Below are 27,971 nucleotides of genomic sequence, written 5' to 3'. Positions count from 1 at the left end.
CATTTGTAAACAATAGGGTTGAATGACACAATACAAAACGGAAATAAACTAATCTATTCACGACAAAGAGACACATTATGACGCTCAATGAGGAAAATAATTTCCCATGATGCAATGAAAGACTTTGATTGTGAAATCCATACCGGATATGAGGTTAGTCAACAGCAGCGGGGTTGAGCTTTGAGGACACTCTCACTTGAGGTGAGGACTCCCTGTTGGAGACACTGGAGAACTGGAGGCGTCAAAAAAATAAGTCATCATAAAGCAACGTCAAATGTGTCCTGTATCCACCAGGAGACGGTGACGAAGGCGGTCGAGTACCGGACGAGAGCCGTACGAGTGACTTAGGCGACTGTTGATAACGGGCTGTGTACAAACACATTCATAGTTTACAGGTTGCTAGCGGACTTTCAGGCTCGCCTACGTAGCCGTGTTAGCTAGCTGCGGTTATGCTTCTTCCGTCGCTTTCCAGCGACTAAAGTCTTCTTTGGGGACAACTTTTAAACCAAAAAACACTTTCCTCCGATAAGCTGTTTATTAATTCCGTCGCGATGTGGTGTTTTCTGGGATATTCATCAAGTTGGCCGGCCGGTAGCATCGGCTGACTAAAGCCACTTTGCTCCACGGTGTTTTTTTTTTTTCCGTTACTATAGATTTCGTTTTTTTTTTTTAAAGCTGGACTTTGACCTCAAAAGAGTTTTTGTAAGCATTTCACAAAAACTTGGCTCAGTTGGAGTAGTTAAAAACTACTTTGTTAAGAGTGAAAAGTTTCTGGAGGATTTCCCCCCCACACACCAACGGAAAATGGATGCGGGCATAGAGAAGGAATGCAGCGCCTTGGGAGGGCTCTTCCAGCTCATCATGAACGACATGAAGGTAACGTTCAAGTCCTCTCTGCCTGGCATGGGTACTAAACTCCACAAAGTACACAAAAAAGTCACATAGTCGGGATTATATGCTCTGGGGAAGGAGGCTTACTGTGAAACAAATGAAAGACAGAATCCAACTTCTAAACAAATTGCAAGAAAAGGGAATCTGGATTATTTAAATTAGGATGTTCTGGATCAGCTGGATCTTGTCATGTTTGAATGTTTTAATGGGTTGAGAAATGTAGGAAAAAACATTGTCCGTATCAAAAAGACTTTGACGTACAGTTGTGGGGGAAAATAGGAATTATTTGCGTGTAAAAAATTAGTAGCCTGAATGAGTTCAACGTTTAGCACAGGGAACTGTTCCCCAGCTGTTGAATCTTTGGGCTGGAAAATATGGAATTACATTTTTTTTTGAATGTCAAACATGGATCCCCAGAATAGGGTGATTGTTTTGACATCGAATGGGTTAGATTTGGTTGATGGAATGGAATGGAATGGCCTTTATTGTCATTATACAGTAAACCTCGGATATATCGGACTCGGATATATCGGAAATTCGCTCACAACGGACAGATAAAAAAGAACCAATTTTTCTGTAATGCATTTCCAATAAAAATTCATTGCATATATCAGATTTTTTATAACGGATTTCACCTATTTCGGACAAAATCTCCAGTCCCGTTCCAATTTCCCTGGCATATAACGGATGGCCGCATCGTGTCTTTCTCCTGGCTCCAGATTTAGGACAAATATAAAAGTGAGTGACGTCAATAATACTAGCACAGCAGTGAATGAGATCTTAACCTCACTATTGGAAATAACGTAGGCCTGACGGGCGTAACAGGGCCTAGCTTAATTAACAATTTGTTATGCTCAGAGTCCAATAAAGTTAAATTCTCATTACCTTACGTCTCTTTTCATTGCCCAATCCAGGTACATTGGAACCATAGTCAAGGAAGTGCCTTTTTATAATGGATAAAATCGGACATTTTCCGGTATACGCATATAACGGATTTCGCTTATATCAGACAAAACCAGTGGGAACAATTGAATCCGATATATCCGAGGTTTACTGTACAAGATGTACAACGAAATTGGAGAGCTTCTCTTTTCAGTGCAGTAGTCAAGTTTAAAAAACAAAAAAAGTATATAAAGTAGAGTAAAAAGACAATTTAACAAGATATATACAAGATATATACAGGATATCCAAAATATACACATAGTATTGCACAGGAGCATCTGCAGGAGCAGATATATTAATTTTAGTGCAATGATCAATGGGTCATAGTGCAAATAATGACTGGATAAAGTGGGGATTTTTTTGGGGGGGGCAGTGAACATCGTTGGCCTGGATGTCCCGACTAAATTCAACATTTTGTCCTTGAAATCGTAGACAAGAATTTCTCATAATTCCCACAATAATATGTTCAGATCATGTCCGGCTATCATGAATGAGTTTGCCATGTGAAAAAATAGGCTTGGGGAGGGGGGCTAACAAGGTTGGATCGGGTGGCTTTGACCGCCTTTTGATGTTTGTTTCCGCCCGTCTGCTTTTCACCACAATCAAACTCATTAAAGTTTGCCAGAATCCGAACAAGAGTTTTGGGACTTAGCTGGTTACTTTTTTAGCTTTACCTTAGCATCCACGGATTGAGATTCAATGGAATATCCCTGTGACAATCTTTCACAAAGAAATGGAAGCATCCAGCCAATTGGGCACGTGACGTCTCATTGTTGGTTTGTGTTCTCTTGATTGGGACATGATAATGACTCAGATAACATTTCAGTTTTGAGAAACCGGGCACTGTTGCGTAAGAGCCCATCCTCTCGTGACTCACCGATATTCGCACCAGCGCGGGCGTGCTTTAAAGCGACATTATCGGCCGTGTTTCTCATTTGCAAAAAGCCCAGCCTGACGTCCCCGCCTGGGAGCTGTCAGATGGGCCAATCTGCAAGACAAAGGAAGGAAATGAAGCCGTTCAAGTTTCGTTCAGAAGTAAAACAATTAGTTGCTTACCTGATAGAACTTGTGTTGTGAGACGTTCACATGAGTCACATGTACTGGAAGATAACTGGGAAGAGGTGTGTGTGATTCACACCTCGTGGCATCACTTCCTGGTGTTTTATTTTTTTTTTTTTAGGCTGCCGTGGCAGTAACCCAACAAGGGCACTCCTGCCATCTGTCTGACTGGCATGCATGGACGCCATGTCTAATTAATCTGTGTTTCTGTTGGATAAATCTCTCCTCGGGGCGATGTGACCTGCTTGTTAGGGGCTTTCACTCGGAATAAGTCAGTCACACGCTGCAGCTACAGTACAACTGTACAACTCTACAAGCTGCCGTAGACCAAAAGCACCAAAAGTCACTTGATATTTGTGATGCCGGGCTAGTCGCTGTGCTCAACATGTATCCATACCCGTGTGTCAAGACGTGTAGCGTGCGGGCATTGTGTGGCGTGTAGACATCGGGTGTGCATCCTTGAATGTCTACACCTGAGTGTTTGGACACGGGCAACAGTTTGTGGGCGTGCAGAGCCAAGTCAGTGAAAGTCCATGCACCTCCGGCGTGTGTACAATCCCTTAGCCGGAGCAGTGCTGCGTCTTAAAGGGATGGAAAGTTTACTTTTTATGTCATCAGACTAATTTTGAATACCGTATTTTACGGACTATAAGTCACACTTTTTTTCATAGGTTGGCTGTTCCTGCAACTTATACTCCAGAGCGACTTATATGAAAAAAAAAACTGTTTGTTACATAAACACTGGACACCTTTTCTGTTCATGTTTATTTTTTGTGTAGCTGAATAAGCATTGTGTTAGCATATCTTACACCTATTCAGCCTGTTCTCTATTCTTTTATTGTTAGAACTTGCCTTCCAAGAGGACGTAATGTCTGTGTTGGTCAAGACGTTAAAATAAATTACCCGCAAAAAATGTGACTTATACTCCAGTGTGTTTTTTTCTACCGAATTAGGCATTTTTGGCTTTGTGCGACTTATACTCCGGAGTGACTTATAGTCCAGAAAATACGGTAATTGTTTCTTCCAAACTCTTGCTCCACACTTCAGCCCAGGAGTTGACATTAATGTACTAATGAGCTAGTTTAATAAGCATCATTAAGAATGAAAACATCAACATTTGGAACCGATGTATGGGGGAAAATGTAAGTCTATTTATGGCAGCATCGGACAAAGTATGTAACTCTTTGTCTCTGAACACAACTATGGTGCTTTCAATGGCTGCTGGGAAACACTGTGAAACATAATGAAACATAATGAAACAAAACGACATGAACATGCAAAAATCGCATGCAAAAAATATCTTTGATACCCCTTTTCAAATGTTTTTGCTTTCAGAATTGTCCTGAGAAGGAACGTCCAGGACTACACTTAAAAAAAAAAAGTCTATTTATAGTCTCTGATAGTGCAATTAAAACTGGATGTTAAATGACTTTTTCAAACCTTCAGATGATGTGATAGTTATAGTCAGGTCTTTGGAGATTAAAACGGTAAACATGCAAAGGGGCCAGGAGAAGACAGTAGCGCTTGCAAATAGCTGCATGCGGCCAATTCAGTTTGTTCTAATATGACGTAACGGGACAAGCAGAAATGCCCTGCAGCTAAACAAGCTGAAAAAGGACCGATCGTTCCGGAGCATTGTAGCGTTTACCATTTACAGTTCTCTGCCAAATGCTTTTGACACATCGGCCAAAGACGGTTGATGTGGTCGTATCAGTACTTATCAGCTGGGCCTCTTGGGAAGCACAGGAGACGTCTTATTGATCAGCCTCTCGGCCACATCAGCAGTGACCTTTTTCACTCCTCTGGCCATCCCTCTCTCGTCTCCTTCACCCTCTCCTCCGTCCTTGTGCAGACATCTGCTTACTCCCCCCCACACACCGTTCTCCCCAGCGTCATTCCACTGCTTCACGAGGATTCAATTAGTGGTTTTCTTCTTGTTAACTGTTTACATGAAAGGAAAATGTTGCGCCAAACAACAGCAGCCCTTGCTTCCTCTTCCTCTCCGCCTGGCAACAGAAATTGAAACCGTGTGCGTGCTCGGGCTGTCACAAGATCTCGTGACGCCACATGTGACGAGATTTGGAGATGTGGAGATGTGGAGAAGAGTTAACTGGCAAGAACAGGGCAGCAAAAAGCTAATCAAGACTGAATTATATAGGGTCCTATGAAATCGGTTTCATTTTTTTCACAAATTCCTTTTTATTCCATATTAATGTTTTTTTGTTATTTTTTTTTAAATGTAGTTTCTATATTTTACACTTATTTTACTAGTACAGAGTGTGTAATTTTGGTATAGTAAATAAGATATCTGCTTAGATTTGTCATGATAAAGAACAAATCAATTAATCGCACGATAAATAAAAACAAGAGCGTTCATGGACTACGACAAGTAAAATACTATTACAGGAGCTATGTGTTTTAACAAGGATACTAAAACGCTACAGCTGAAAGGCACCAGGACTAGGCGTGAAAATTGGACTCAAATTTGCACATTGAGTTACTCAATTTCAGTTTCAAATTAAAATTACGGTAAAGCTGTGATTGATAACCATGCTTTGGTAAACCGATGACATTGCTCATTTTCTAGAGAAGCAAAAAAGATTCATGCAGCTGTCGTTTTTTTAAAGAGTAAAAGGAAGTTAATCTCTGTCAAACAACAGCTCACTAAATATGTGTTGCAAAAAAAGCCACATGACATTCCGGAGTACACATGGGGAGGAAGGAGAGAGGGATGGATGCACATGAGTCAACAGGTAGTGATACGGGTGAGTGACGCTCAGTGGAGGGTGTGGCTCTATGAAACACACACTCACACACACACACACACACACACACACACACACACACACCAGCTTAAAGACTGTGGCTTGTAGATTTTGGAAGTGGTTTTGCATATAGTACATATCCAGTGTAGTGTCAGTTGGTCGTTTGTGCAAATTGAAGCTTTTAACTGCATGGTTGGATATTAGTCCCATAAACGCAATTTCTGTTGTGGCTGTTTTTTTTAGGGCCATGGTGTTTGATTGGGGTTTCCATGTCACATTTCCTCATAGTACATGTACTGCACGAGTGCACGGTATCGTATACCACTTCTGGAGTCTTTGGCGAACCGTTTGTTCACAACTGCAGCAGTCTGTGAAGCAGTTAGGAACCAATCTACTATATAACTACTTTAATTAAAACTTTCCTTTAATAAATACTTAAGTATTAAATTACTTGCTTGCTAACAGCAACGCAGTTAGTAAATTATTCATGCCATACTGTTGAGCATTCACACACAATTAGAACCTCCATGTTGTGTAATTCCTTGCCTCTGTTTCAGTCAACGTTCAGTCAAAATTGTACGGTTTACAGTTGACTTCAGTTTGAGCGAACGAGTGAATGGAAGCCACAAAGTGGATGGAACAAACGGAATCCTCTGTGAGGATCATGTGACTTGACTTGTAAAACCAGGATTCAGTGCCACAGGGATTCAGATGATCCTTTTTCCACTGTGATCTTGATGCGTACGGTCGCATCAAAGCCGAGATTAGTTTGTGGGACCTCATTTGCATACAGACCATGCAGAAGATCTACCCTACACTTGTGTCATTTATTACTACAACCATTACCAATTATATATTTTGCCGTGGTGATTTAGTGGAAGCCCTGAATTTCAGCAGTGCTGAGATGGACAATGGCAATGTGGTCAAGGGCACTTGAATTGATGAAGACTGTGCGGGGTTGGCCGCCATGATGGTGAGCAGAATCCAGAAACATTGCATTGTAAACATGTCCTGGGCTCAGCCATTTATTGCTCTAATAGATGTTCCAAATGACCAGATTTGTCAAAAACAAAGACAGGTATGTGTCATATAAATGTTGTATAACACTGGTTGTTGTAAATAAACTGGACAAGACAAAGTATATATTGAGTCTGACTCCCACACAATATGAGTCTACAGCTGAGTCGACAGTCCTATGCACTTCTTGTGTTCTTGAGTGTGGCCAATTAACAAGCTGATCATTTTGCAGTAAACACGGGTTCTTCCATACATGACCTTCACTGAACAAACCATTAACCTGTCAGCTGTCTGCTTTCTCCTTCTTTATCTTCTGTGACTCAGTCAGGGCTGTTCAAACAAACTTTCAACCTGCTAGAACGCTTGAACAGCCACACCGATTTCTTTCCCACCCACGTTTTCCCGATCCTCCTGGTCTTTCCTCCTCTGTATCCCTTTCTGTCCTTTACACTCCCTGGCTGTAACGCTCCCTGAACTTTATATATTTCCTACAATGTGTCAGAAACAATATGGTTGACTGTCTCAAGATCTGGAGGGACGTTGAACTGTTCAAGGATGATTTACCGCCTGGTTTCTGAAACAGTGAATTTATGACAGAGTTCATTTTTGCCTTGGCTCCTTTTCTGTAATGAGTAAATCACCAGATAGTACGCTGGCCGACTGCTCTACCGAGCAGATAAATAAGATCGCGCCTCCAGGAAGGTCAGCAGGGCGTCATTGTCACTTTCCTCCGATGTCACCTCTCCGTTTTTTGATGGTCACTAGAGTAAAGACCGATTATGGAGGTCATTCTGGAGAGGCTGGCGGCAGGTGGCTGCAGACACACAGACTGAAGTAATTAATAGTGAACCATAAGCTTGTTGGCGGTCTGATAACAGCTTTGAATATCCTCTGTACGCAGAGCTACTGTTGTGGTACGAGTGGATGTCAGTACATGTACAGTTTTAGGGTGGTACACTGGTTTATTATTAGCTGTTGCCAAAAAACTGATCAAGTGTATTTGTAGAATCACAACAGCTTCTGCATGGACTGAGGCAGCTGTTGGAAAAAATGATGGAAAAAAAGGGTCTTACGTCCCAGAAAGCGCTAACACGTGACACTGGGAACATTGAGTGGTGGTAGGATTGCAATGTTTGTTATGTATATTTCTGTGTAAATATCCAGTGTTAACATGGACTCTTGCAACTTACAGATAAGTGTGGCCTATAGTCGCACAATATTTGCTTACATTCAGGCGCACTTCATAGTCCAGAGTTTACAGTCATGCCTAAAAGCAATTATACTTCAAAACCCATCCATACATTTTCTACACAGTTTATGCTGTTCAGGGTTACATGGTAGATGAACCAAGGTGGGTAGTTTGCAGTCAGTTTGTAGAGTAAAACAGTGGACATTTCAGGTAGATTGGTAAATGCTTTACCCAATAACTTACATACATTTTCAGTATTTTTGCATCAATATTCGGGAACACACTCAAGCATGCCAGTGACCTCAGCTTCACAGTGCAGGTCCCATCACAGTGCTGCACCGTCTGTAAATGGATGTTACATTCCTGGCAGTTGCAGTAAACCCTCGTAGAATGTAAAAGTTAGGTGAGAAGTGGAAAGGGAATGTGAGACAAATAAATATTGTTGATTCATCAAATGTGGTGCCAACTTTGCATCATTTGACATGAAGCTTTGCTGCTCTGTAATGATACAGTAAGAGTTTTCTTGTGATAAACTTGGGTTTTGGCCCAGCGTTAGTATCAGCTGATAGCCAGCAGCGCTTTGCTAAACCGCATCATATTTAAAAACTAGGTACTATGGCGTTTCGCAACCTTGGTTTACGCTTGTTCTATTTTTTTGTGGCTTTTGAAGCCTCCATTCTCGAAGCAAAGTTCTGTAGGCAAATCCTCACAGCCTCAAGAGACCCGGGATATGGTACCAGTAGGTTGCCAATTGTTTGTAGTGTTCAGCGAAAAACTGCTTCATGCTACATTCACCCTTGGCTAGCACTAAAGCAAAGTGCCGGCTTTAGTAGTTTGGAGCTGAGAGGCTAACAGCCGAGTGGTAAGTCTTAAATCTGTATTCTCACCAGCTGACCTGCAAGCAGAGCCAGCCGAGGTCAGGTAGGGAAAAACAGGGCTTGATAGTAGTTCTGCTGGACCTCACTTCAGAGCCCCGGCCAAATAGTCTCTGCTCTCAGTGCCTGCGGTACAAAGCAGCCTTGGATTACGTTATCAATCAGCTGCTGTGAGACAAATGGGGTTTTACACCCTCAAGGAAGGCCATTTTCCAGATGACAACACTCTGAACTATCACAGCCTCTTCCTGATCAAAGTCTACTTTCCTACTACAACACGGAATAACAATTGCAAAGGGATTACTTTTGCTTGGAATCAAAGTTGGCGGAATCTCCTCTTACAGCGCATTTGTTAGCTTAGTTTAGCACGCTCATGTGGTTGTGTGTACGCTAGTCTGGCTATCTTGACAATCTTTGACTATATCTTCCTTAATGACGAGCACAGGCATTAACAGTTTGTCGAAGATGTTGTAATGTGGAGAGACTGACATCGCGTTATAAAAGTTAGCCAGGCTATATCTATTTCTCAGTTACTTGGCAAAATTTGATAAAAATGATATAAAACTAAATTTAGGAAAAAATAAAACAGATTTAATCAGGCCCTACTCTCCACATGCATATGACCCTTTTATTGTTTTTCATCCCCAACCAGGTTATATGCTCTGCTTCCTTATTCGTTTATTAATTTATATATTCTAAAGGTATAGGTGCAGATTAGAAGCATTATCCTGATTCTAATCCCTGAATGTAAACATGTGCTGATGTTTGTGTTTCTGCAGGCCAGTTATCCCACATGGGAGGACTTTGTCACCAAAGGAGTCAAACTTCAGTCGCAGCTCAGGTAAAACACAGCGCACTCACACATTTCAGCAGACAATATAAACCAAATGAAAGCATACATTATTTAGCAGCCCTACACCGCCAACCATTCAGTCGTTCTTCAAAGATGAACAACAAAGAATCTGGTTCTGCAGGCTTTGGCACTCGGACCACAAGGTCAGACGTTTTTGGGCTGGACTAGCGACACTGAATGTTAAACGAGCCGCAGCCTCGGTCCTTTAATTGTATCATGTTGACAGGTTGTTGGCCATTTCATAGAGAAGTTAACATTTTTCATTTTCAGTGTATTTACTTGTACTGTTCAGGTTGCTGAGAATAATGCAATGACATGAATGAATGCGAATATTCACAGACATAAATGTAATAGCGTTGAATATTCGGTGAAATAATCCATCCGAAACTCATTGCTGTAGTTCAACCGATACGGTGAAATCAAACATTTTGGTGTCCTTTTTAACCACTACATAAAAGCTTGCTACCCACACTCTGTGTCATCTGATCTTCTTGGCTAAGTTTACAAGAGTAATGGCCGTGCACGTGTGTATGCTCATGCACACACACACACATATACACTCGTACATAGACACAGTCAGACAATAGGTCCATTGATGATGATAATGATGTGGCTTCAGAGGGTTTCAAGTTGCATTGCTGAACTGGCCATTGAGGGTCACTGGTCTGTCATGTGGCTTTTACCAGTCAGGTGTCCAATGACTGCGTCAGAGAAAGAGTTGGGTTGGTGGAGGGGTGTATGTTTATGTCTCCAGCAACTTTCTGTGATTGTCCTGTCGCCGTGTTAATTTAGTCGATTGCGTGTTTTTGTTACGTTGTTGTAGGTCCAAATTTGGTGTGGTATGGTTTATTTGTTTTGGACGTGGTTCACAAATTACATTAAGGACCATCACATGATTACGTAGCATCTGTAGATTGCACCTTGTAGAGTGGCTAACCTAAGGCACACCGTTGCTGTCTCATCAGCATCTCGATACGCCACACCTTTGAGATGGATAGACTAGGGCTGGGTTAAACAATTATTTTTGTAATCGATTAATCTTTAAAAAATGTTTTTTTTGATTAATAGATTAATCTAAAGATTCATTTTTAAAACCGATTTGATTCGATTTCTATTCGACTATCTCCCCATTATTTGATATATAGCATTCATTCATTCATTCATTTTCTACCGCTTTTCCTCACGAGGGTCGCGGGGGTGCTGGAGCCTATCCCAGCTGTCTTTGGGCGAGAGGCGGGGTACACCCTGGACTGGTCGCCAGCCAATCACAGGGCACATATAGACAAACAACCATTCTGATATATAGCAATTAAAGCTAATTCATCTCCATGAATAAAACCAATACACACACACTCCGTGAGTGTGGGTCTGCTCAGGCGTGTGTTTGAGTGGGCACATGCCCTGTGTGTGCAAGGCTGGAGCACAAGTTACGTGGTGCGGTTTGGATGAATGACGGGGTTAATCATTGCAAACAAGGAAAGAAAAAAAAGTTGAAAACGTACGGTGTCTTTTCCGCCACACAAGCAGCTCCCAGGTGCTGGTGCATCACGGTAGTGCTTTTATGGTACGCTATCTCCATTTTGCACAGGTCACCGACCAACGAATCATACTCCCATACTTTTGACATCCTATTGCGAGATCTTTTTTCGTACCCCCCGACTCGCTGCGAGGTAATGCTGCGGCGACCGCCGCCATTTTTAAAAAAAATTCTGAGTGACGCATTGACGTGCAGTTCTTGCATCATCGTATTTTTTGTGACAACGTCATCCCTAATTTAGACATACTTTATTGGTGAACAATATTTTGCATGCATAGCAAAACATTTAGATCTTTGTGTTCAGCTCATGACAAATGGGATCAAAGTGCTGCATTTATGTTTTTGCTGAGTGTAACTTGTAAATTTCACAGCACTCTCGGTGCTTGCGTGGTGGTTGCATGCTTTGTTGGCAATGTCTGCGTTTTGTCAGATGCTGGGTTCTGTCTAAAAGGAACAGGCAAATAAATGGTGTAATTTATAATAATTTTTGTCCAGCTTTATTGTTGGCTTTGTCACTTGTTTACTGCGTTGACTTCTTTTTATTCTTGTATAATTGGTACTAAAGATTTCATGATGGTCACTGTTGACAGAATTTTCCCCATTATTTCCAAATAATTGTTCCCAAACACAAACGAATCAGCTGTGTCAGCCCGCATCAATGCATTGTGTGACCTCTGAGATCCCGTGAAGGGATTATAGTTCTGCTGTTTGTGGATGGCGTAATGGCCTGTTAAAACAGGAATCAATGAATGAGACGTGCAAGCAATGTCTTCTCCATTAAGCCTTCCTCAGCGGAATCTTTTTACATTGCATCAGTGAAAACGGACATAGAATTTGTTCTTATTCTTATGTATCACATCAATACAGAGAAATAGACCTTAGTTATTTCTAAGGATATTAATACTTCTTACATGTATTTTATGATACTCCAAATGGGTACTCACTTGTTAAAACAGGAATCAATGCCGCCGTGCAGCCTGTATTGCAAATACTTGAGTAAAATATCTTTGCTTGTTTGATGTAGTTTGGTAAGTAAAGTTTTTTTTTTTTAATCATTTAGAAATCCGACAGCATTTCAGTGTGAAACGAGGTTGCGATTACTGTCCCCGATTTTTGTTTGTGCAACTAATGACGTGTCTCCGATTCAGGACGACCATCCTGATGACCGGAGCATTCCTGGATGCCTTTCAAAAGGTAGCAGACATGGCGATGGGAGCCAGAGGTAAAGAAAACTACAACTCTCTGCATGTGTGTGATTTGTTTGTTTTCCATAAGCATTGGTGTTCTGTTACAGAGCATTGCTTTGTAAATTCAGTGTCGAGGTTGCAAGTGTCTCTCCAACTACTTGTGACTGGAAACATTTAAATTGTGCACTGCTTTTACTATTTACCAAGGAGGCCATTGTTTATGTTTTGTGGTCATTTGTCATTGAATGAAGACAATAAATCTGAATCCAACAGATAGAATAAAAACTGAGTTGAAGAAAATCTTTGGTGAGCGAAAACTATCTGGCGAGCTAGGAGACTCCTGAGATAGCATCACCATCATTAGGCTGCACACACAATGTTTATGTTCAATAAATGGCGGCAAAGTGTTTAGAAGACAGGACATAATTAGAATCACGACAACAAGACAGTTAAGTTGTTCACTGCCACTTGAAAAAATTTGTAGTAGGGCTGGGCGATATGGACCAGAACTCATATCCCGATATATTTAGGTTTAAGATCGATATATACGATATATATGCCAATATAATAAGTATAGAAAAAGTTAACCATCATGTGCAATCATGCTGCACTCTCTCTGCAGACTAGAAGCCAGGCTAATAACTAGTTACCTTCCAGTCAGCCAGTACAGCCAGTGACAGCGAGGCAAAGCATGTAAACAAAGATGCAAAACTGTCATAGGTTTGTTAAGGTTGTGATCAAACATGTTGGCATCGACTGGTGTAACCCGCAGCAAGCTCAATAAGAGGTGTGTCATTTTGTTGGCAGCCATACATGGCACAGCAGACGTAGGATTTCATACGATGATCGATGTTTTTTTTATTTTTACAGAAAGATATTGACGGGTGGCCGATCAATCAGAGAACTATATATTTGTATATAAATCCATGGCAGTGCAGGCATCTCAGTGCTACAGTTGCTCTGGGCTTTTAAGACGATTGCTACGATTATGTAAGAGCTGAATGCTGTTGGTATTAAAGGGAAATGTGTCACATGGGAGGGAATCACGGCCGCTCCCATCCTTGGAAGCAGCAGCAGACCTGCTGTGTCATGCCTGCCCTTGATTGACAGGCTTCTACCGACGAAAATTGAGAAATTTGCTTTTACTTTCCCCGAAATGAGACTTGATTTTTCATAATTTTGCTTATGAAAGCCAATGGATTCTGGCGTCCGCGTGATGCTCTAGTTGGGAGGACCTAAATGCAGTTATCTATGCAGAGGATCATAAACCTCTGCCATTAAGAGCACTGAACAGTGGAGTCTTTTTTTTTTTTGAAATTATAATGTTTATGTGAACACATCGACTTCAGGCACTTCCAAGTCACATTGTACACAACATGTGTGATCACGGGAGGCTTCTCTGAAGAAATATCACCACAAGGTTTCACATCACAAGATGGGCCCATCAACCTCAACGTAAATATGGAATTAACCAAGATAGAGACGTACAAATGAAAAATTGAGACTTTGTTGCTGTTCCACTGAGTCAGTATCATAGAAGAGCAAGAAATGATTGGCAGGCCGATGTAAATTTATGACATGTTTACTGTTGTGATCTTGTTACACAGCTAACTCAGAGGTCCTCCATGCCTTTCTCCAAAGTGATTATGTATTGTTTTTTTTCCTTTTGCTTTAGCATAGTACGCTATAAATGAAACGATCCAAAACACGCCTTCCATTTTTGTTACCAATACAGTCATCTTATAATAATGTTGTGCATTACAGTGGCTGATTCATCTATTGATTTATTGCCGTGCAAACAGTCACATGCTGTACTACAATGTTAACTATTCAAAAGCACAGTGTGATGTGCGGACCTTGAATTGTGCTCGTGGATCTAACGGTAAGTTCTGTAGTTGTAGCGTTATGAGCAGGAGCGGTATTAGCTTGTCAAAGCTGCACCTTATGGTGACAAGAAATGTCTTAAGACTGTAAGGCTAATAATACTGTAGGTCAGGGGTCACCAACCTTTTTGAGCCCACGGTCCCTGCTCTCGGCTGTCAACCTTGGCAAGATGTACGGCATGCAAAGGAGCCTGGCATGAAAAACATGAAGTACCTGCAGTAAATACAAACATATAAGGATAGTAATTTACAATAACTATTGAATAAGGAAGTCCCAAAGATTGTGTGGTTCCATCATGATCTACGAGTTGGCGTCCCCTTCTTTAGGGTATGTGGAAGTGTTGGTAGTTTCTGTCCCCGTTTTCACGTCAGGCCATTACAGCAACTTCGGTGTACAGAGTTTCTCTAGCTGCATCTGCCAGATAGATTTGGATTGATTCAACATTCAAGGCAAATAAACATGGCCGCAGGGTCAAATAGATAACATCTGCAACATGAAGATCTGACTCAACCTTCGTTCAGTGTCATTTAAACAATATCAGTCTTTGACATGACGGTTGTCACCCTGAAAAGTGGGCTTCACAGTTCAGTTCGGCGCTGCGGACACCGTGTGCTGGGGGCTGATCTGGTTTAGCCCCGCTTGGAAACGCAACTATTGCCATCTGTTAGTAGTTAACTAAGTGTTAGTTGAGATAATGGGGGCTTTTACACATGTATACATGTTTGACCAAGCGCATTCCCCCACCTGTGTTGTGACAGCTGCCTCCTCCCCCTCCATTCTGTCATACACTACTTTAGCTGTCAGCTGCTTTGTGTGGGTATATTCAGTACACTTGAGACAAATAAGACAACAGCTGACTTCAACAAGGTCAACACTTTTCCCTGGATATTGTGGACCCCAAAAAGGCAACATGTGTGTCGGCATTCTTTGTTTGTGGACAATAGTATGTTCATGGCTTCAGTTATTGAAGATTTTAATAATGGCGTTTTCTACTTCAAATGTATTGGATTAATTTCTCTCTTGGTGATTAATAACGTATCTGTGTATTCAAGTAATCGGATAAAAAATTTTTTTTGGCTTGTTTAAAGAGCAATTATAAATACTCTAGACAAAATAAAACATTTCACTTTAGAATGAACAACCAGTTGATTTCATTTTTTATTTTTTAGATAAACATTTATGGTAGATTATTATCAATACATGAGTTTTCCTCCGGCATCAAAACCGGATATCTGGTTGCATCAGTGTTTCATTACACAGTATTTTCTGCTGGAATGACGAGTTACTGATTACTGAGCTAAAATGTTTTCATTTTCCATTTTCTCTCACAGTAGTATCTTTGTGCAGATTAAATAAACCTGTATGAAGTCACTTTTAACCTTTAAGGACAAACCATGGCTAGTATTCATAATTAAGAGAAACCTAGCCGTCTCCATGGCTAATGTTATGTTACTACGTTACAACATTAATTTCCTTGATTTGAGCTATGTTAATTTCACTATGCTTCAGCCGGGTTTTTCGCGACATTCTGTGTGTCTTCGGTTGCAACATCAAAGATGTGTTGTTGTTATATGTCACTATCGCGTTACAATTGATACACGTTAGTGTTAAACTTGCTGTTTATTCAGAAACGCACTTTCAACATTTTCTTTTTTAATTTTGTTTTCCTTCTCTTTTGTCATCTTTGTCATTTTTGTCTGACAATGACAATTCGTCAAAGTTTTTTGTAATCCAAATAGTCAACTTACTCAAGGAATCTTACATATACACCATTTTAACGTAAATATGATGACTTCAGTTGGAGTCATTCAGTTTCCACTATTGCTTATGAGGAAATATGTATGTAGAGTCTGACCTTTTGCTTTCAAAGCTGTTCTCTATGAAAAGAGATTGCTGATCAGTACAGATGGCAGACAACACACAGAAAGAAGCGAGTAACAGAATAATCTGCTGATTTCAATAACATGTTCCCCTTCTTCTTCTTCTCTGTGGTGTTCACATGTGACTTTGTCGCCCTGGCAACCAAGGAACAGTTGACGTCTTTGGTATCATGGGGCTTTCAAAGCTTACACACATCACAAGATGACCCGCTGAGGTGCTGACTAGTCATAATGGAAGTTTCCTGAGGTCACTCGTATTTGCTAAAGGACGGCACATGTAAAGAAACTAACTGGTCAATGAATCAATAAGTGGGTCATTAGAAGACGGAAAGACTGATGAGAGCCGCTGTTGTTGCTATTTCACACTTGGCCTGTTGTCACGGTGAAAATGTTGTATTAGACACCCGACACAGACAAACCGATTTCTGCGGAGCAACCCCGGATCTAAACACACTGCCTTTGAATGAGCCACATTATTAGTAGTGGGAGAGTGAGGCTGGAAAGTCTGGCTTCAGTGGGGAAGGTGAACAGTTTGTTCTGTGTCTCACAGGGAGGCGCCACTTTGGATGTTGGAGGGAAGTTAGAAACGACGAGTGCAGCTTATTTTCCTTGAACCTTTCCATAGGAAAAAAAAGAGCGTGCAGTGTCAAAATAATGTCTGAAATTGTCAATGATTTCTGCCTTCTCTTTTTTATCACCACTTGGCTGCATGTACACAATATGCAAAAAAGTCATTACAAAATTGGTGATTGTAGATACTGTATTAGTAAGGGGTAGGATTAAATAAACTCTGCTTCTTCCTACTCCTTTTTGGCGGAATTCTGGAACTGTGAACATCTGATGGACTCCACTGTATCCTTGTATGCATGTTCCGCCTAAGAATGTGGACGTGACAGCGGATTTCAGATGATCACCCCGCCGCTTTATACCAGAGAATAATGTTCTACTGAAGTGTAGTTCCTTGTGCACATGGTGGATAAAGCTGATTCTGATGTTTGTGCTGTTTTATCAGTGCTATAATGACCATCCAGATTACAATGAACTAAAATGACAGAGTCCTGTAGTCCTGTAAGGTCTTCTCACTTGGCCCCATGCAAAGTCACGCTACAAAGTTTGGAAAAAAAAAACCCTTTGAATTCTATATGTATTGTTTTACTATGACAAAGACTGTGAAGAACATCATTAAAACGAAGATAGTGGACTTAAGACCGGAACTGCCGTATATAGACTCACCACTGCTGATATCAAATTCTTTGTGACCGTAATTGCCTCAAGTGCCAAATGTGTTTTCCAGACTACCAGACAGGATTTGAACACACTCGGAGAATGTTGCGTTACACATGTCTGCGGTCCTGCAGTTTAAAGACGTTGACGGTAGTGCAACAGGGAGGGAAAGGCAAATAAAGCAAACACACCTTGCCACACCTTATCAAACCTGGCTCCAAGTGCGTGCACACACACACTAAACTGAACCTGAAGATGAAGAGCCAGTTAAGCCCAGTTAATATGAGGTTGTACAGGAAGTTGTACAGCCATGAATATGTGTGACCACAACTAGCAGTACTATCACTTCACTAATCGGACGAAACCTCAATAGCAGCAGTTCATTCTTAAACTGGTTTTATTGGCCGACTTCCAGCTTCTGGTGATGATGTTTTGTTTTGATTTACTTGCAGGCGCTACCAAGGAGATTGGTTCAGCGTTAACCAGAATGTGCATGAGACACCGCAGCATCGAATCCAAACTCAAAGTCTTCACCACGTAAGGAGACACTTACATGAACACACGAACAGACGGTAGCGGCGTGCGTATAAGCACCTGAAGGGAAGGCGAGGAGGGGTTTGACAGATGACAGCTTTTATCTCAGTGTGGGAATGTCTAATGATTACTCTTAGCCGACATAGCGTGCTCATCTAAGAGGCAGTTTGTGTGCGTGTTATTGTTTGCTGTCTTTACATTAGCTGTCAGTCATAAAACTGCGTTATGAAACTACATTATGAAAGGCTGCTCTGCTATTAAAAACAATAACAAGATAAACATCAAGACATTTGTCGTCGTCCCCAGAGCTCTCTCAGAAAGTCTCATCACACCATTAGAGCTGAAGATGGAGGAGTGGAGGAAAGCGGCGAGTCAGCTGGACAAAGATCACGCAAAAGGTTTCTCAGAGTCCCAAGCAGACGCATTCGATGTACACAATGCAAACACAACTTTCTAAGACGTGTTTTTCTCATTCAGAGTACAAAAAGGCGAGAGCAGACATCAAGAAAAAATCGTCAGACACCGTCAAACTGCAAAAGAAGGTGAAGAAAGGTAAGAAATCACAGGTTATTCACCCCTTGGGCCAACTAATAATAATAATAATAATAATAATAATAATAATACATTGTATATGTATAGCGCTTTTCAAAATACTCAAAGACACTTTACAGAAGAATGGAGTTGAATAAAAGCAAATAAACAGAGTAAAAGATACATTAAAATACAACATTCATTCGTTAATACACAGTTAAAACATGAGTAAAAGCGGGGGGCGGGGCACAGCAGTCAGGTATAAAAAGTTAGACATTAAAAACAGATTTAAAGAGGTGGGTTTTTAGTTGTGATAAATAAAACACATCTATCAATAATTCATTTCATTTCAAGGCAATAAGTAGCATTTTACACCGCAATGGCGCTAAATCTCTGCGTACAAGCGACACACCCCTGTTGTTGTCATGGTAGCACCTGGCCACGCCATCCCCCAAACCCAAAGATTACCCCTTGGCAGGAAAAGACTGCGCGCAACCTTTCATATGGTCTTTGCAGGGGAAGGGAAGGGAAACACCCACACACATGTTCAGACATAAATTCACGCATGCACCACCTCCTCGAGCCCGATTCCAAATACAATATGTGTAGACACATCACATAAGCGATGAGTCTCACTTCAGACCCTCCCACGGTAAGCTCCACTCGTGGTTTTAACATCTCTCAACATGTTTATTTTCTCTTTCCTCATTTGGCTTCGCACAAACACACATTCCATCAATCATCATCCGCTTAAATATGACTGAGCATACTGAACAAAACAAGTAATTACTCTTTGCAGTATTTACCAGTCAGGCTTTAATGCCCAATCCAGTGATATAGTTGTCATACATTTCACGTTGACTGTACTGCGTTTTAGAGAGGCTGCAATTGTTGCTGCAATTATGTTATATTTAAGTTTTGCATGCAAATGTCCAATTTCTTACCCTTTGTGCCTCAGTTCACTTCAGTTCATTCACGATAAGTTGGTAGGGTATGCCTCAGTGAAATGTAATTACCAATCATTCCATGATTTTGGGTGCACGTGTGTGTGTGTGTGTCTGCACACGCTCTATCATTATGTGGTGTGCAACCACTTCAGATCAGTGTCTCAAGTTGCATGGAGCGAGAAGCAGATGATAGGAGGAGCCAAGGGAGCGCACTCAAAATGTGGTGATTGCCAACTTATTGTATATGGATGTGAAGGAATAGTTTGTCATCTTAATTCAAATTATGTATATTTTAATTAGTCAGATTAAACTACTGTCAGAATTATTAAGAATGTATTGCCTCATCTGTCCTTCATTGAGTGCAGTTGTTTTATGAAGAGGGAAATTCTCAAAGGTACTTCAGTTAGAGAGCAGCGTCCAGCGGGGTTTAGCTAAATAAATGTTTGGCATTTAATTGACGTGCATAATGGTTATTTATCCAAGCACAGGCCGTTTGAAATAAGTGGACTGAACCACAGCAGAGTCACCCACTGGTTTGTGGACTACTGTCTTCTATTTGGATTAAACTTAAAGGTTTCTGAGCAAGGCCTTTTGTTCACTTGTAAAACAAAAAACAAGGTAAAACATGGCTGTAAGATAAATAAATAGATCAATAAATTGATTTTTCTAATCATGTCCTTTTTTTGGCTATTGAAACCAAATCAGTTTTTCATCACAGGTCATTGAACCTTTAATGAGTAAAATACGAACATCCATTTCAAAATTTCATGGGCACAGTCCATAGCGTGTGTTAGTGTGAAATTGAATTTAAACATTGATAAATGCTGAAGTGGTCATTGTGACCCCTGAGGAACCCCCCACCATGTCATTATTGAGCGGTGAAAATTGGTGAAGCTGCCACGACGGTCCCGTTTTGTCACGTCAGCTCCGTGGAGTAGAGCCTGTCCAGCATAGTTGTGATGTGGTGAATGTGATTTAAGGCAGCCTCAGGCTAGCTTGTACCCCTGCGAGTGTGTCAGGAATGCAAACAAACTGGTTTACGGCCAGAGAAAGTGCTTCTAATGAGGTTACCAAGCACGACTTCTTGCTATTGGTGTTTTTGTTCTTCGACTGTTCAATGCTGTTTACGGTCTTTATCTGGGAGATTGAATATGCGGTTTACTGCATTGTCTACTACATACAACACATTGCGGACCAAACCCATTATTGTTTCCACGAGTGGGATCTCAGCGCAGCGGCTTCATCTTAACTGTTGACTGCTCGTAAAGGAACCTAGTCACATTTCTTCTTGGTTCACATCGTCGTGCCGTTGCAGCGGTGGAGCCACAGCCATACAGTACATTACTTGTGTGTTTCCATGGAGGCCAGACGTCGGGCAGATAATAAGTACGCCAACACTGAGCTTCTGTTAGTAGTGTGAAAATGATCCTGCTGACCCACCGGTGCTCTCACGCATTGGCTGAGTTTAACTTTCTGACACAATGTCTGCTCTGTGAGTGTGTGTGTGTGTGTGGTTTTTGGGACTGTTTGACTTGTGCTTTTTCTTGGTCCCTTCTAGTTTGAATGATACCGATTTCATTTTGATATTGTCAAATGCGGTAAGAAATGTGCTTGTCATAATAAGACAGCAGCTAATTTTATGATCTCTGGTGACCTTGGCATCTCATTACCTTGCAGCTCAGCATCAGTATCAGGGAAGCTTAATACTACTTAGGACTTACTATTTATAACCAAAACAACATGGCTGAATGTACTCTTGTGTGCTCCTTTATTATTTGAATGTCAGAAAAACTGTAGATTAACTTCACACTTGGCATCTGGGTTTGTTGTATGTGTAAACACTAGTCTTGACTGCCCCCTGTTGGTAGCAACACGTCTGAACCTTTATCAAGTATCCTTTTAAAGTAGAATTTAATACAAATGAACTTATGTAAGGTTGATGATATCACATGGTTTGAAATGTATTTGCCATACTGGATTTATCAATATATTTTGTCAATAAAGGTCATGTAGGACATTTTAACGTTAACAACACTTTCACCTGCTTGTGCCGCACGTCTGTAGGCAAGGATGAAGTGCGTGGCCAGCTGGACAGCGCACTGCAGGACGTCAACGTGCGATACGCTGTTCTGGAGGAGACGGAGAAGAGGGCAGTGTGCCGAGCTCTTGTCGAAGAAAGAGCTCGCTACTGCAGCTTTGTTAGCATACTGAAACCCGTGCTGGTCAGTCAATAGTATATAAATAGGGTTTTATTAACTAAAGAAGTAGTACACGTGTTAGTCACCTTGTTGCTACCTGCTTTCTCCTATTTAGGATCATGAGATAAACATGCTGGGTGAGGTGACCCACCTGCAGACGCTCCTGGAAGACCTCACCATCTTGACAGCTGAGCCCAATAAACTCCCACCAGCCAGCGAGCAGGTAACCTGCTCTTCTTTTACCTCATCTTTTTATAAAATTTGCAACTTCAAATGGATATTTTTTATTGTGTGTCCTTTTTCAGGTGATTTTGGATCTGAAAGGTTCCGACTTCAGCTACACCTACCAGACGCCTCCAGCCTCTCCTAGCAACACACTGTCCAGGAAGAGCAGCATCAGCAGGTAAGGAGTCAGGAGTGTTTTGATTGGGTGAATTCTACATGCACACACACTTATTGTAACTCTTTGTGTTGTTGTGCTGTCTTAGCTACCAGTCTGGATCAGTGAGGCATGTTCCTTCATTGGACTCCATCAGCTTTGCTGTGGATGGAGTGCACATCCAGGTAACTCTGCCTGTATACTTTGTACACGTGTTTCACTATATCCCGAATTGTTTAGATCACACTACTACTTCAAGACTGTATTCTGCCCCATTCAGTGGCACACACACTGCTCTGTTTCACTCGAGTGCTTCCAAGCCCCTCCAAAATAAAAGGCTGTCACGCTGAAAAGGACCGTTTTGACTTTCTCCTGTGTATATAGCACGGTTCCTCCCCCTTTCTGATGATTGGCTGCGATGAAAGCGGTCGGTCCCTCAGTGAAGGGAACTCCCCTTCTCGCTTTGGCCGCCAGGGCGGCCGCAGTCGCTGCGGTTACGCCTCTGGGCCCGGTCGCCGCCCGGCACTTGGCCGCCGCATGAGCCGCAGGGATATGAACACCGTGAGGCAAACTCATTTCCTCTCTCATGTTGTGTTTGTGCATCGGTGTTAGACGGACGCCTCATTGCATCTCGTCATTGTTGTACTGTTTCATCGGTTGACTCCTCAACGTGTCTCTAGTATTGTCTACTTTGAAGTCCCTTTGAAACCCAATTTGGCTTTCATTCCCTCCATCCTATTGTTTTATTTAGTGTCCTTATAAGTTTACTTGCTGTATTTGTGTTACATTTTTAGCCTCCTTTTTTTGTGATGCCTTTGAGCCTTGTTGCCTGTCTGCTGTGTTGTCAGTATTTGTGTGACTGTCAGAGTGACACCTGATGTGATGACCAGTTATTTGTTAGTGTTGAAGCTGTCAACAATTTATAAGTTTATTCTATAAATTATTATTACTGTTATTATTAGTATGAAAGTAGGACACACCAGGTAAGGAAATGTATTTCCATGTATAGTGGCTGAAAGTTGAAGAAAAGTTAAGATAATAACAAGACCTTTTAAAAAAATGTCAAAATATGTGCATTTCATTGGACAGCAGTATTACCAGCAATACCACATATTATAGTTGGTTGTCACATTTTGAAAAAAAAAACCCCACTCTAATACTTGCTGTCCAACTCACATGTCTTCTCAGAAGGTGGTGTGGTTATGATGGCTACACATGGTGGTGTAAGATGTCATGCTCTATTTGGGTTGCAACATATCTTTCAGTAAATTATGTTAACCTGATGATTAATTAAGAATGAAGCCACTATAATGATGTGGGAAATAGTAAAATGTTTGTATGACTCTGTAAAGTACTCGGCTCATCACAAAACTTATCAAATAGAGTTAAGTGTATTTTCTTAGTAATGTTACTAAGATGTGCTGTAATGCTGCTTCAGGATAATGTGAATGTTCACCGCTCAGGATGTTATTTGAAAGAATATTTGTATAGTAGCTGTGATGATGCCCACTGTGACTGTCACTCTTCAAACTGACGTCTCTGCTGTCACAGGATGCAGTCGGCTCCACCAATCAGATCGCTGTAATGGGAGCGGCAGGTGAGAATGGCCTCCTCGTCCCTCCTCAAAGTGCTTACACTCAACATGGGGAGAGGGTTCGTGCCATGTCTGCATCCGGCAAGGTAATGCAAACACTCTTAAAAAAAACACTCTTAAAGTCACTTGGACATCAAAGTCAAAAAGTTTGTCCAAACCCCATCTCTCAAATAGTCTTGCTCTGCACGGGATCAGCTGGCCTTGACTCTGGGCGTGTTGAATTCGGATGCCCCACGGAGCAGCCGGGACTCGCTGCACTGCTCCAGCGGTTACAGCACGCAGACGACCACACCGTCCTGCTCTGAAGACACCATCCACACACATGGTGAAGCACACATGACATCTATTAGATCAATGCATTTATCACATTCTTCTTATCTGTGGATTGTGGATGATTTAATCTCATTCCAACAAGGTTGTGTGGCGTCATCACTATACCCCTCAATACTTAGCAGCAACCAGCAGAGGGGGTAATAATTTAAGACATAGCAGTTATTTGCAGCTCTGCAGATAGACATCCAGTATTGTGGGTAGTGTGCCTGCATGTATATGTATGTATTGTATTTTTCCACTGGACCAAAATTAACTTTTTAAAATTATGCAACGCCTGCATAGCCGCAAAACAGGAAACATTGAAAAGTGAGGACCACCTGTAGTTAAAAAAAGTAATGAATTTGGTGTGGGACAGTCACACTAAAAAAAAGAAAAAACTATATTATCTAACTAAAAAATATTTGTTGTCAATATGTCAGTAGCGTATACAGTAAGGCTATAACACAGAGTGATAAAGTGAGAGTGAGGTTACCCAGGTTGATGGCACAACCATTGCATTTGTACTTTAGCAATTTGTTTTATTTTTAGTTTAGTTTAATAAGGGTTGTTAATGATTTATTCAGCTCATCGTTGCAGGGCAGCTTCTCTGGATTCAATGCTTCACTCTGGAAACATACATCCTTACATCCTTTCTTCAGTACATTTCCTGCAAGTGATGCTTTGACGGGGGCACTTGGTGTAGTCACCCTTCTGACATCTTCCAGTATTCCATCCACCTGTCCCATCATCTGAAGTCGATTTTCTTCCAGTTTTGCTGTGCATTGGTTGTTTTCTCTTAGTTGCTTTCTCTGCTAAACCTCCTCTCTTTTTTTTCCAGCTATAAAGAGAGACCCTAACCTCTATGGTAGGTCTCTTGACTGACTCTCCTCTTTTGTGCATGCCTTCTCTCTTCACTTGGGGGGGCACATCTCACTCCCACTTGCATCCTTTTCTGCTTCCCCTCCTTGTCTGCTACTGATTCCCTTTGTAGATATCTTAAATCCTTGTATTGTTTTAAGTCACCTGTTAGCACAGTTATACAAGTTAACGACTGTATTGTGGCTGTGCCCAGATTCTAGAATAGTGTTTTTCACCAATAGAATATTAACAGAGGTTGTGCTACGTTGCTGGTTTCAAACAAACAGTGCATCCTTTGTCCGTTCCACAGAATTTAGTGGATTCCGACTTGATTAATTTCTGTCATTTTTCAGCAAGCAAGTCACTTGTCACTCATGTGTCCTTTTCTTTCTGTCTCCAGTCGACTACGAGTCCATTTCTCTCCATGGGGACACTGACTCCATCTCCCTCAATCACCTGTCACACAGCAACAGCCAATCGGATTTTGACAAGTCCTCGACCATACCAAGGAACTCTGATCTCAGTTTCCAGTATAGGAAGTTTGCTCAGTCCAAGCGTCCCGCCTCCACTGTCAGCCTATTGGCCGACACTGAACTGAAGGGCGGGTCTGTCCACCACCTGCAGTCCCACACGGCGACAATCAGACGCAAGCCGTCAACCAAGCCGGCATATCGCAGAGGCACCATCAGTGGAGGGGTTCCCATCCCCATTTCCACGCCGCAGGTCCCTCTCAAAGCAGTGGCGGGGAATGGCGGCAGCGAGGAGAACGTCTTCATTGTCCCCTCCGCCGTAGGAGTGGGAGGTTTGGGTCACAGTAAACTCTGCACCTCGACGCAGAGCCTCAGCGCCCTGCCGCCCTCCTCTTCCCCGTACTACCAGCTGGTGCCAGGTCAGATGCCCATCCCTGTGCCCGTACCCACCGTGCCATCCGTGCCACCCGAGGGCGGCTTTGCCAAGCAGCAGCAACAGAGACAGTACCAGCAACATCTTCACATCCAGCAACTAAACCAGCAGCAGCGTCACCAGCAGCAGATCCACATTGAGCAGTTTCATCACGAACAGCAACTCCAGAGCCAGCTTCAGACCCAGACCCAGAACCAGCAACTGAACCAGCAGCACAAACAGAAGCTCTTCCAGCAGCAGCATCAAGCCCAGTTTCAGGCCCCCGTTACCCAGCGAGAGGACTCTGGCCTGGATTACAGTGCTCAGAACCAGGTCGCTCCGCACTCCATCCCAGACCAGGACCAGGACGTCCTGACACACGAAAGGGGCGAAAGAGACATGCTGAACCTGATCAGGGGCGTAAAGCTTAAAAGGACCCTCACCAACGATCGCTCGGCCCCGCTACTGCCCTCGCCTGGCAGTCACAACTGAGGCTGGACGATAGAGACGCCGGTTGTCTTCTTCTTGTGTGGTCGACTCGTTTGACATTCAACACGAACTTTGGACTACTTGCTGGAACTAAGTCTATTTGCTTAAGTCAGGTCGTGCAGTGCGCATTTTGTTCCTTCAGTATAATCTCTAGCTGCCTTCATTTGCTATTTCGTACTTATTGCTTCATGTTTACTTTTGGATTGTGGCCACGGGTTGACTCAAAAAAAACACTTTTGTGAGGAGTCACTTCCTGTGGCGATATCTGAAAGGAAGCTGTAGATGTGTCAGATCCTCTGCTGGCCTGGGTGTGTTTGATGCGCTATTTTCCAGACTCCCGGACAGGTGGAGTTAATTGTATAGGAAGTGTTTTGGTTTGGCCGCATCTCAAACTGGTGCTGTTCTTATGACTGAGGGATGAGGCTTATGCTAATGTGGGATTCAGGAGGGGGGCAAGTGTGATGCTGTCCAGGCCTCCTCGGACAGACACTTCCTCTGGAATGTTGAGTCAGCGTTTTTGGATGGAACAAGATAAGTTACTGTAAGCAATGAGCTTACTGATGAGGAATGGAAAACGAATGACAGAAGCATATTGGCATTAGAAAAGCAGTTTTTTTATTGTTAATTTTAATTTAGTTTTATTTGCTTATGTCATAGCGGGCTATGAGAAATAGAACCAAAGTGAGTCAGGTCCCTGGTTGAATTCTACAAGCACCAAATGTAAAACTCATTTGCTTTGACGTCTATATAGGATTGTGTGTACTCAGTTTTACCACAAGAGGGCGCGCTTGGCTCAGCAGCTGACTGTGTAGTTGAGTCCTTTTGGTCAAAATACATGACAGAGCAGGAAGTAGAGATTGTAGCATCATTTGCTGTACTTTGACAGTAAGAGAAACTACATTTGGAACTCTTTAGTACAAGTGACAAGTAGACGGACCTGTATGAAAACTCTAAAATGCTAAATTAAACGTCTTTCTGCTGCAACACATGTGAGGTTTAGCTTTAAGGAAAGTTGCTGCTTTTTTTTTTGTTTGACAGTTTAATTTTAGCAACCCGTGGGTTTGATTGGCTGTCAATCCAGTGGGCGGGACTCTAGTTTTGGATTTTGTCTAATGTTTTGCCACAAGAAGTTTATAATAGATTCAAATGCTGACATACTGGGAGCATCCTTCTGTGGTTAAGGCTCCGTTGCATGCTGGGAAATACTTTGCTGGCTTTCTTTTCCATACTGCTGATTGATTTTTTTGACATTTTCTATGTTTGATCAGATTGTACATAATCCCGATTGAGACGTCTACGGAAATTTCTGTACACATTGTGTTTTTGTGCATTTGACCATCAGATGACACTCTGCAACCGCCGTGCATTTTAATTTTTTTATAAGAGCTTTAAACATGTTGGGAGGACACAAACCAACAGAATGTACTTTTTATTTCTTCTTTAAGTCTTCTTGATGCTGTCATGCTCCTTGTGGGACCAGATAATTATATTGACAGTGCTCATCAATCCACTGGTGTCGTCTTTTGAGCCTTTTAAATCCGCATCGTGTTTACTGCAAAAAAGTTGCTTTTTGTGTAAAGATGATTCTAGTCAATCAAGATCTCATCTGCATTGAATGAGATCCTGAAATGCCTCTACAAAGATGCGCACAGGAAGGTGTACCTGTATGGTGCTTGTAGTTTGAAATACTTTCTAGAATGTTTAATAATTGTTAAAGACAAAACTACAAGTACAAGCATTATCTGTAACGTCAGTGTTTTATGCAGCTATTGCATTACATGGTGCAATATTGACTTTCCAGAAAGATGAAAGGAGCAATGATCAACAGGTAGAGCAGTAGGTGAGTGACTCATCTCTCCTTTTGTTGACAATCTCTGACTCATATCTGCTTCATTATGCCATCAAACACACACACTTGACTGAACACAAGAGACTATTGTTTGT

At 41.9% G+C, this 27,971-nt stretch overlaps 1 protein-coding gene across 4 annotated transcripts; it reads left to right on the top strand.

The window, feature by feature from the left end:
* The first annotated feature begins 169 nt into the window (after nt 1-169).
* mtss1 (MTSS I-BAR domain containing 1) lies at nt 170-27,533 on the top strand. 4 transcript variants are annotated; one of them, XM_058055024.2, is made up of 15 exons: nt 170-876; nt 9,518-9,579; nt 12,277-12,350; nt 17,756-17,840; nt 18,144-18,235; nt 18,315-18,389; nt 21,380-21,537; nt 21,629-21,736; nt 21,819-21,916; nt 22,002-22,077; nt 22,277-22,453; nt 23,444-23,572; nt 23,661-23,811; nt 24,637-24,663; nt 25,057-27,533. In XM_058055024.2, exons 1-15 carry the CDS (start codon nt 805-807, stop codon nt 26,028-26,030), a joined length of 2,358 nt encoding a protein of 785 aa, XP_057911007.2. In that variant the 5' UTR covers nt 170-804; the 3' UTR covers nt 26,031-27,533. The 4 variants fall into 4 exon arrangements, with proteins under 4 accessions (XP_057911007.2, XP_057911010.2, XP_057911008.2 ...); XM_058055027.2 differs by lacking the exon at nt 22,277-22,453; XM_058055025.2 differs by lacking the exon at nt 24,637-24,663.
* The last annotated feature ends 438 nt before the right edge of the window (nt 27,534-27,971 follow it).

Source organism: Doryrhamphus excisus, linkage group LG18, assembly GCF_037039965.1.
Source record: "Doryrhamphus excisus strain RoL-2023G ecotype Guam linkage group LG18, RoL_Dexc_Guam_v1.1, whole genome shotgun sequence".
NCBI classification, from domain to species: domain Eukaryota; kingdom Metazoa; phylum Chordata; class Actinopteri; order Syngnathiformes; family Syngnathidae; genus Doryrhamphus; species Doryrhamphus excisus.
Note: the sequence above shows the minus strand (reverse complement) of the source record. Positions and strands in the feature narration are given on the sequence as shown.

Bases quoted from the DNA above. Each gene is read 5' to 3' on its own strand.
- mtss1 (XM_058055024.2), top strand. From the start codon at position 805: ATGGATGCGGGCATAGAGAAGGAATGCAGCGCCTTGGGAGGGCTCTTC. The intron at 21,538-21,628 runs GTCAGTCAATAG...TCTCCTATTTAG, and splicing joins GCATACTGAAACCCGTGCTG to GATCATGAGATAAACATGCT. The intron at 21,917-22,001 runs GTAAGGAGTCAG...GTGCTGTCTTAG, and splicing joins AGGAAGAGCAGCATCAGCAG to CTACCAGTCTGGATCAGTGA.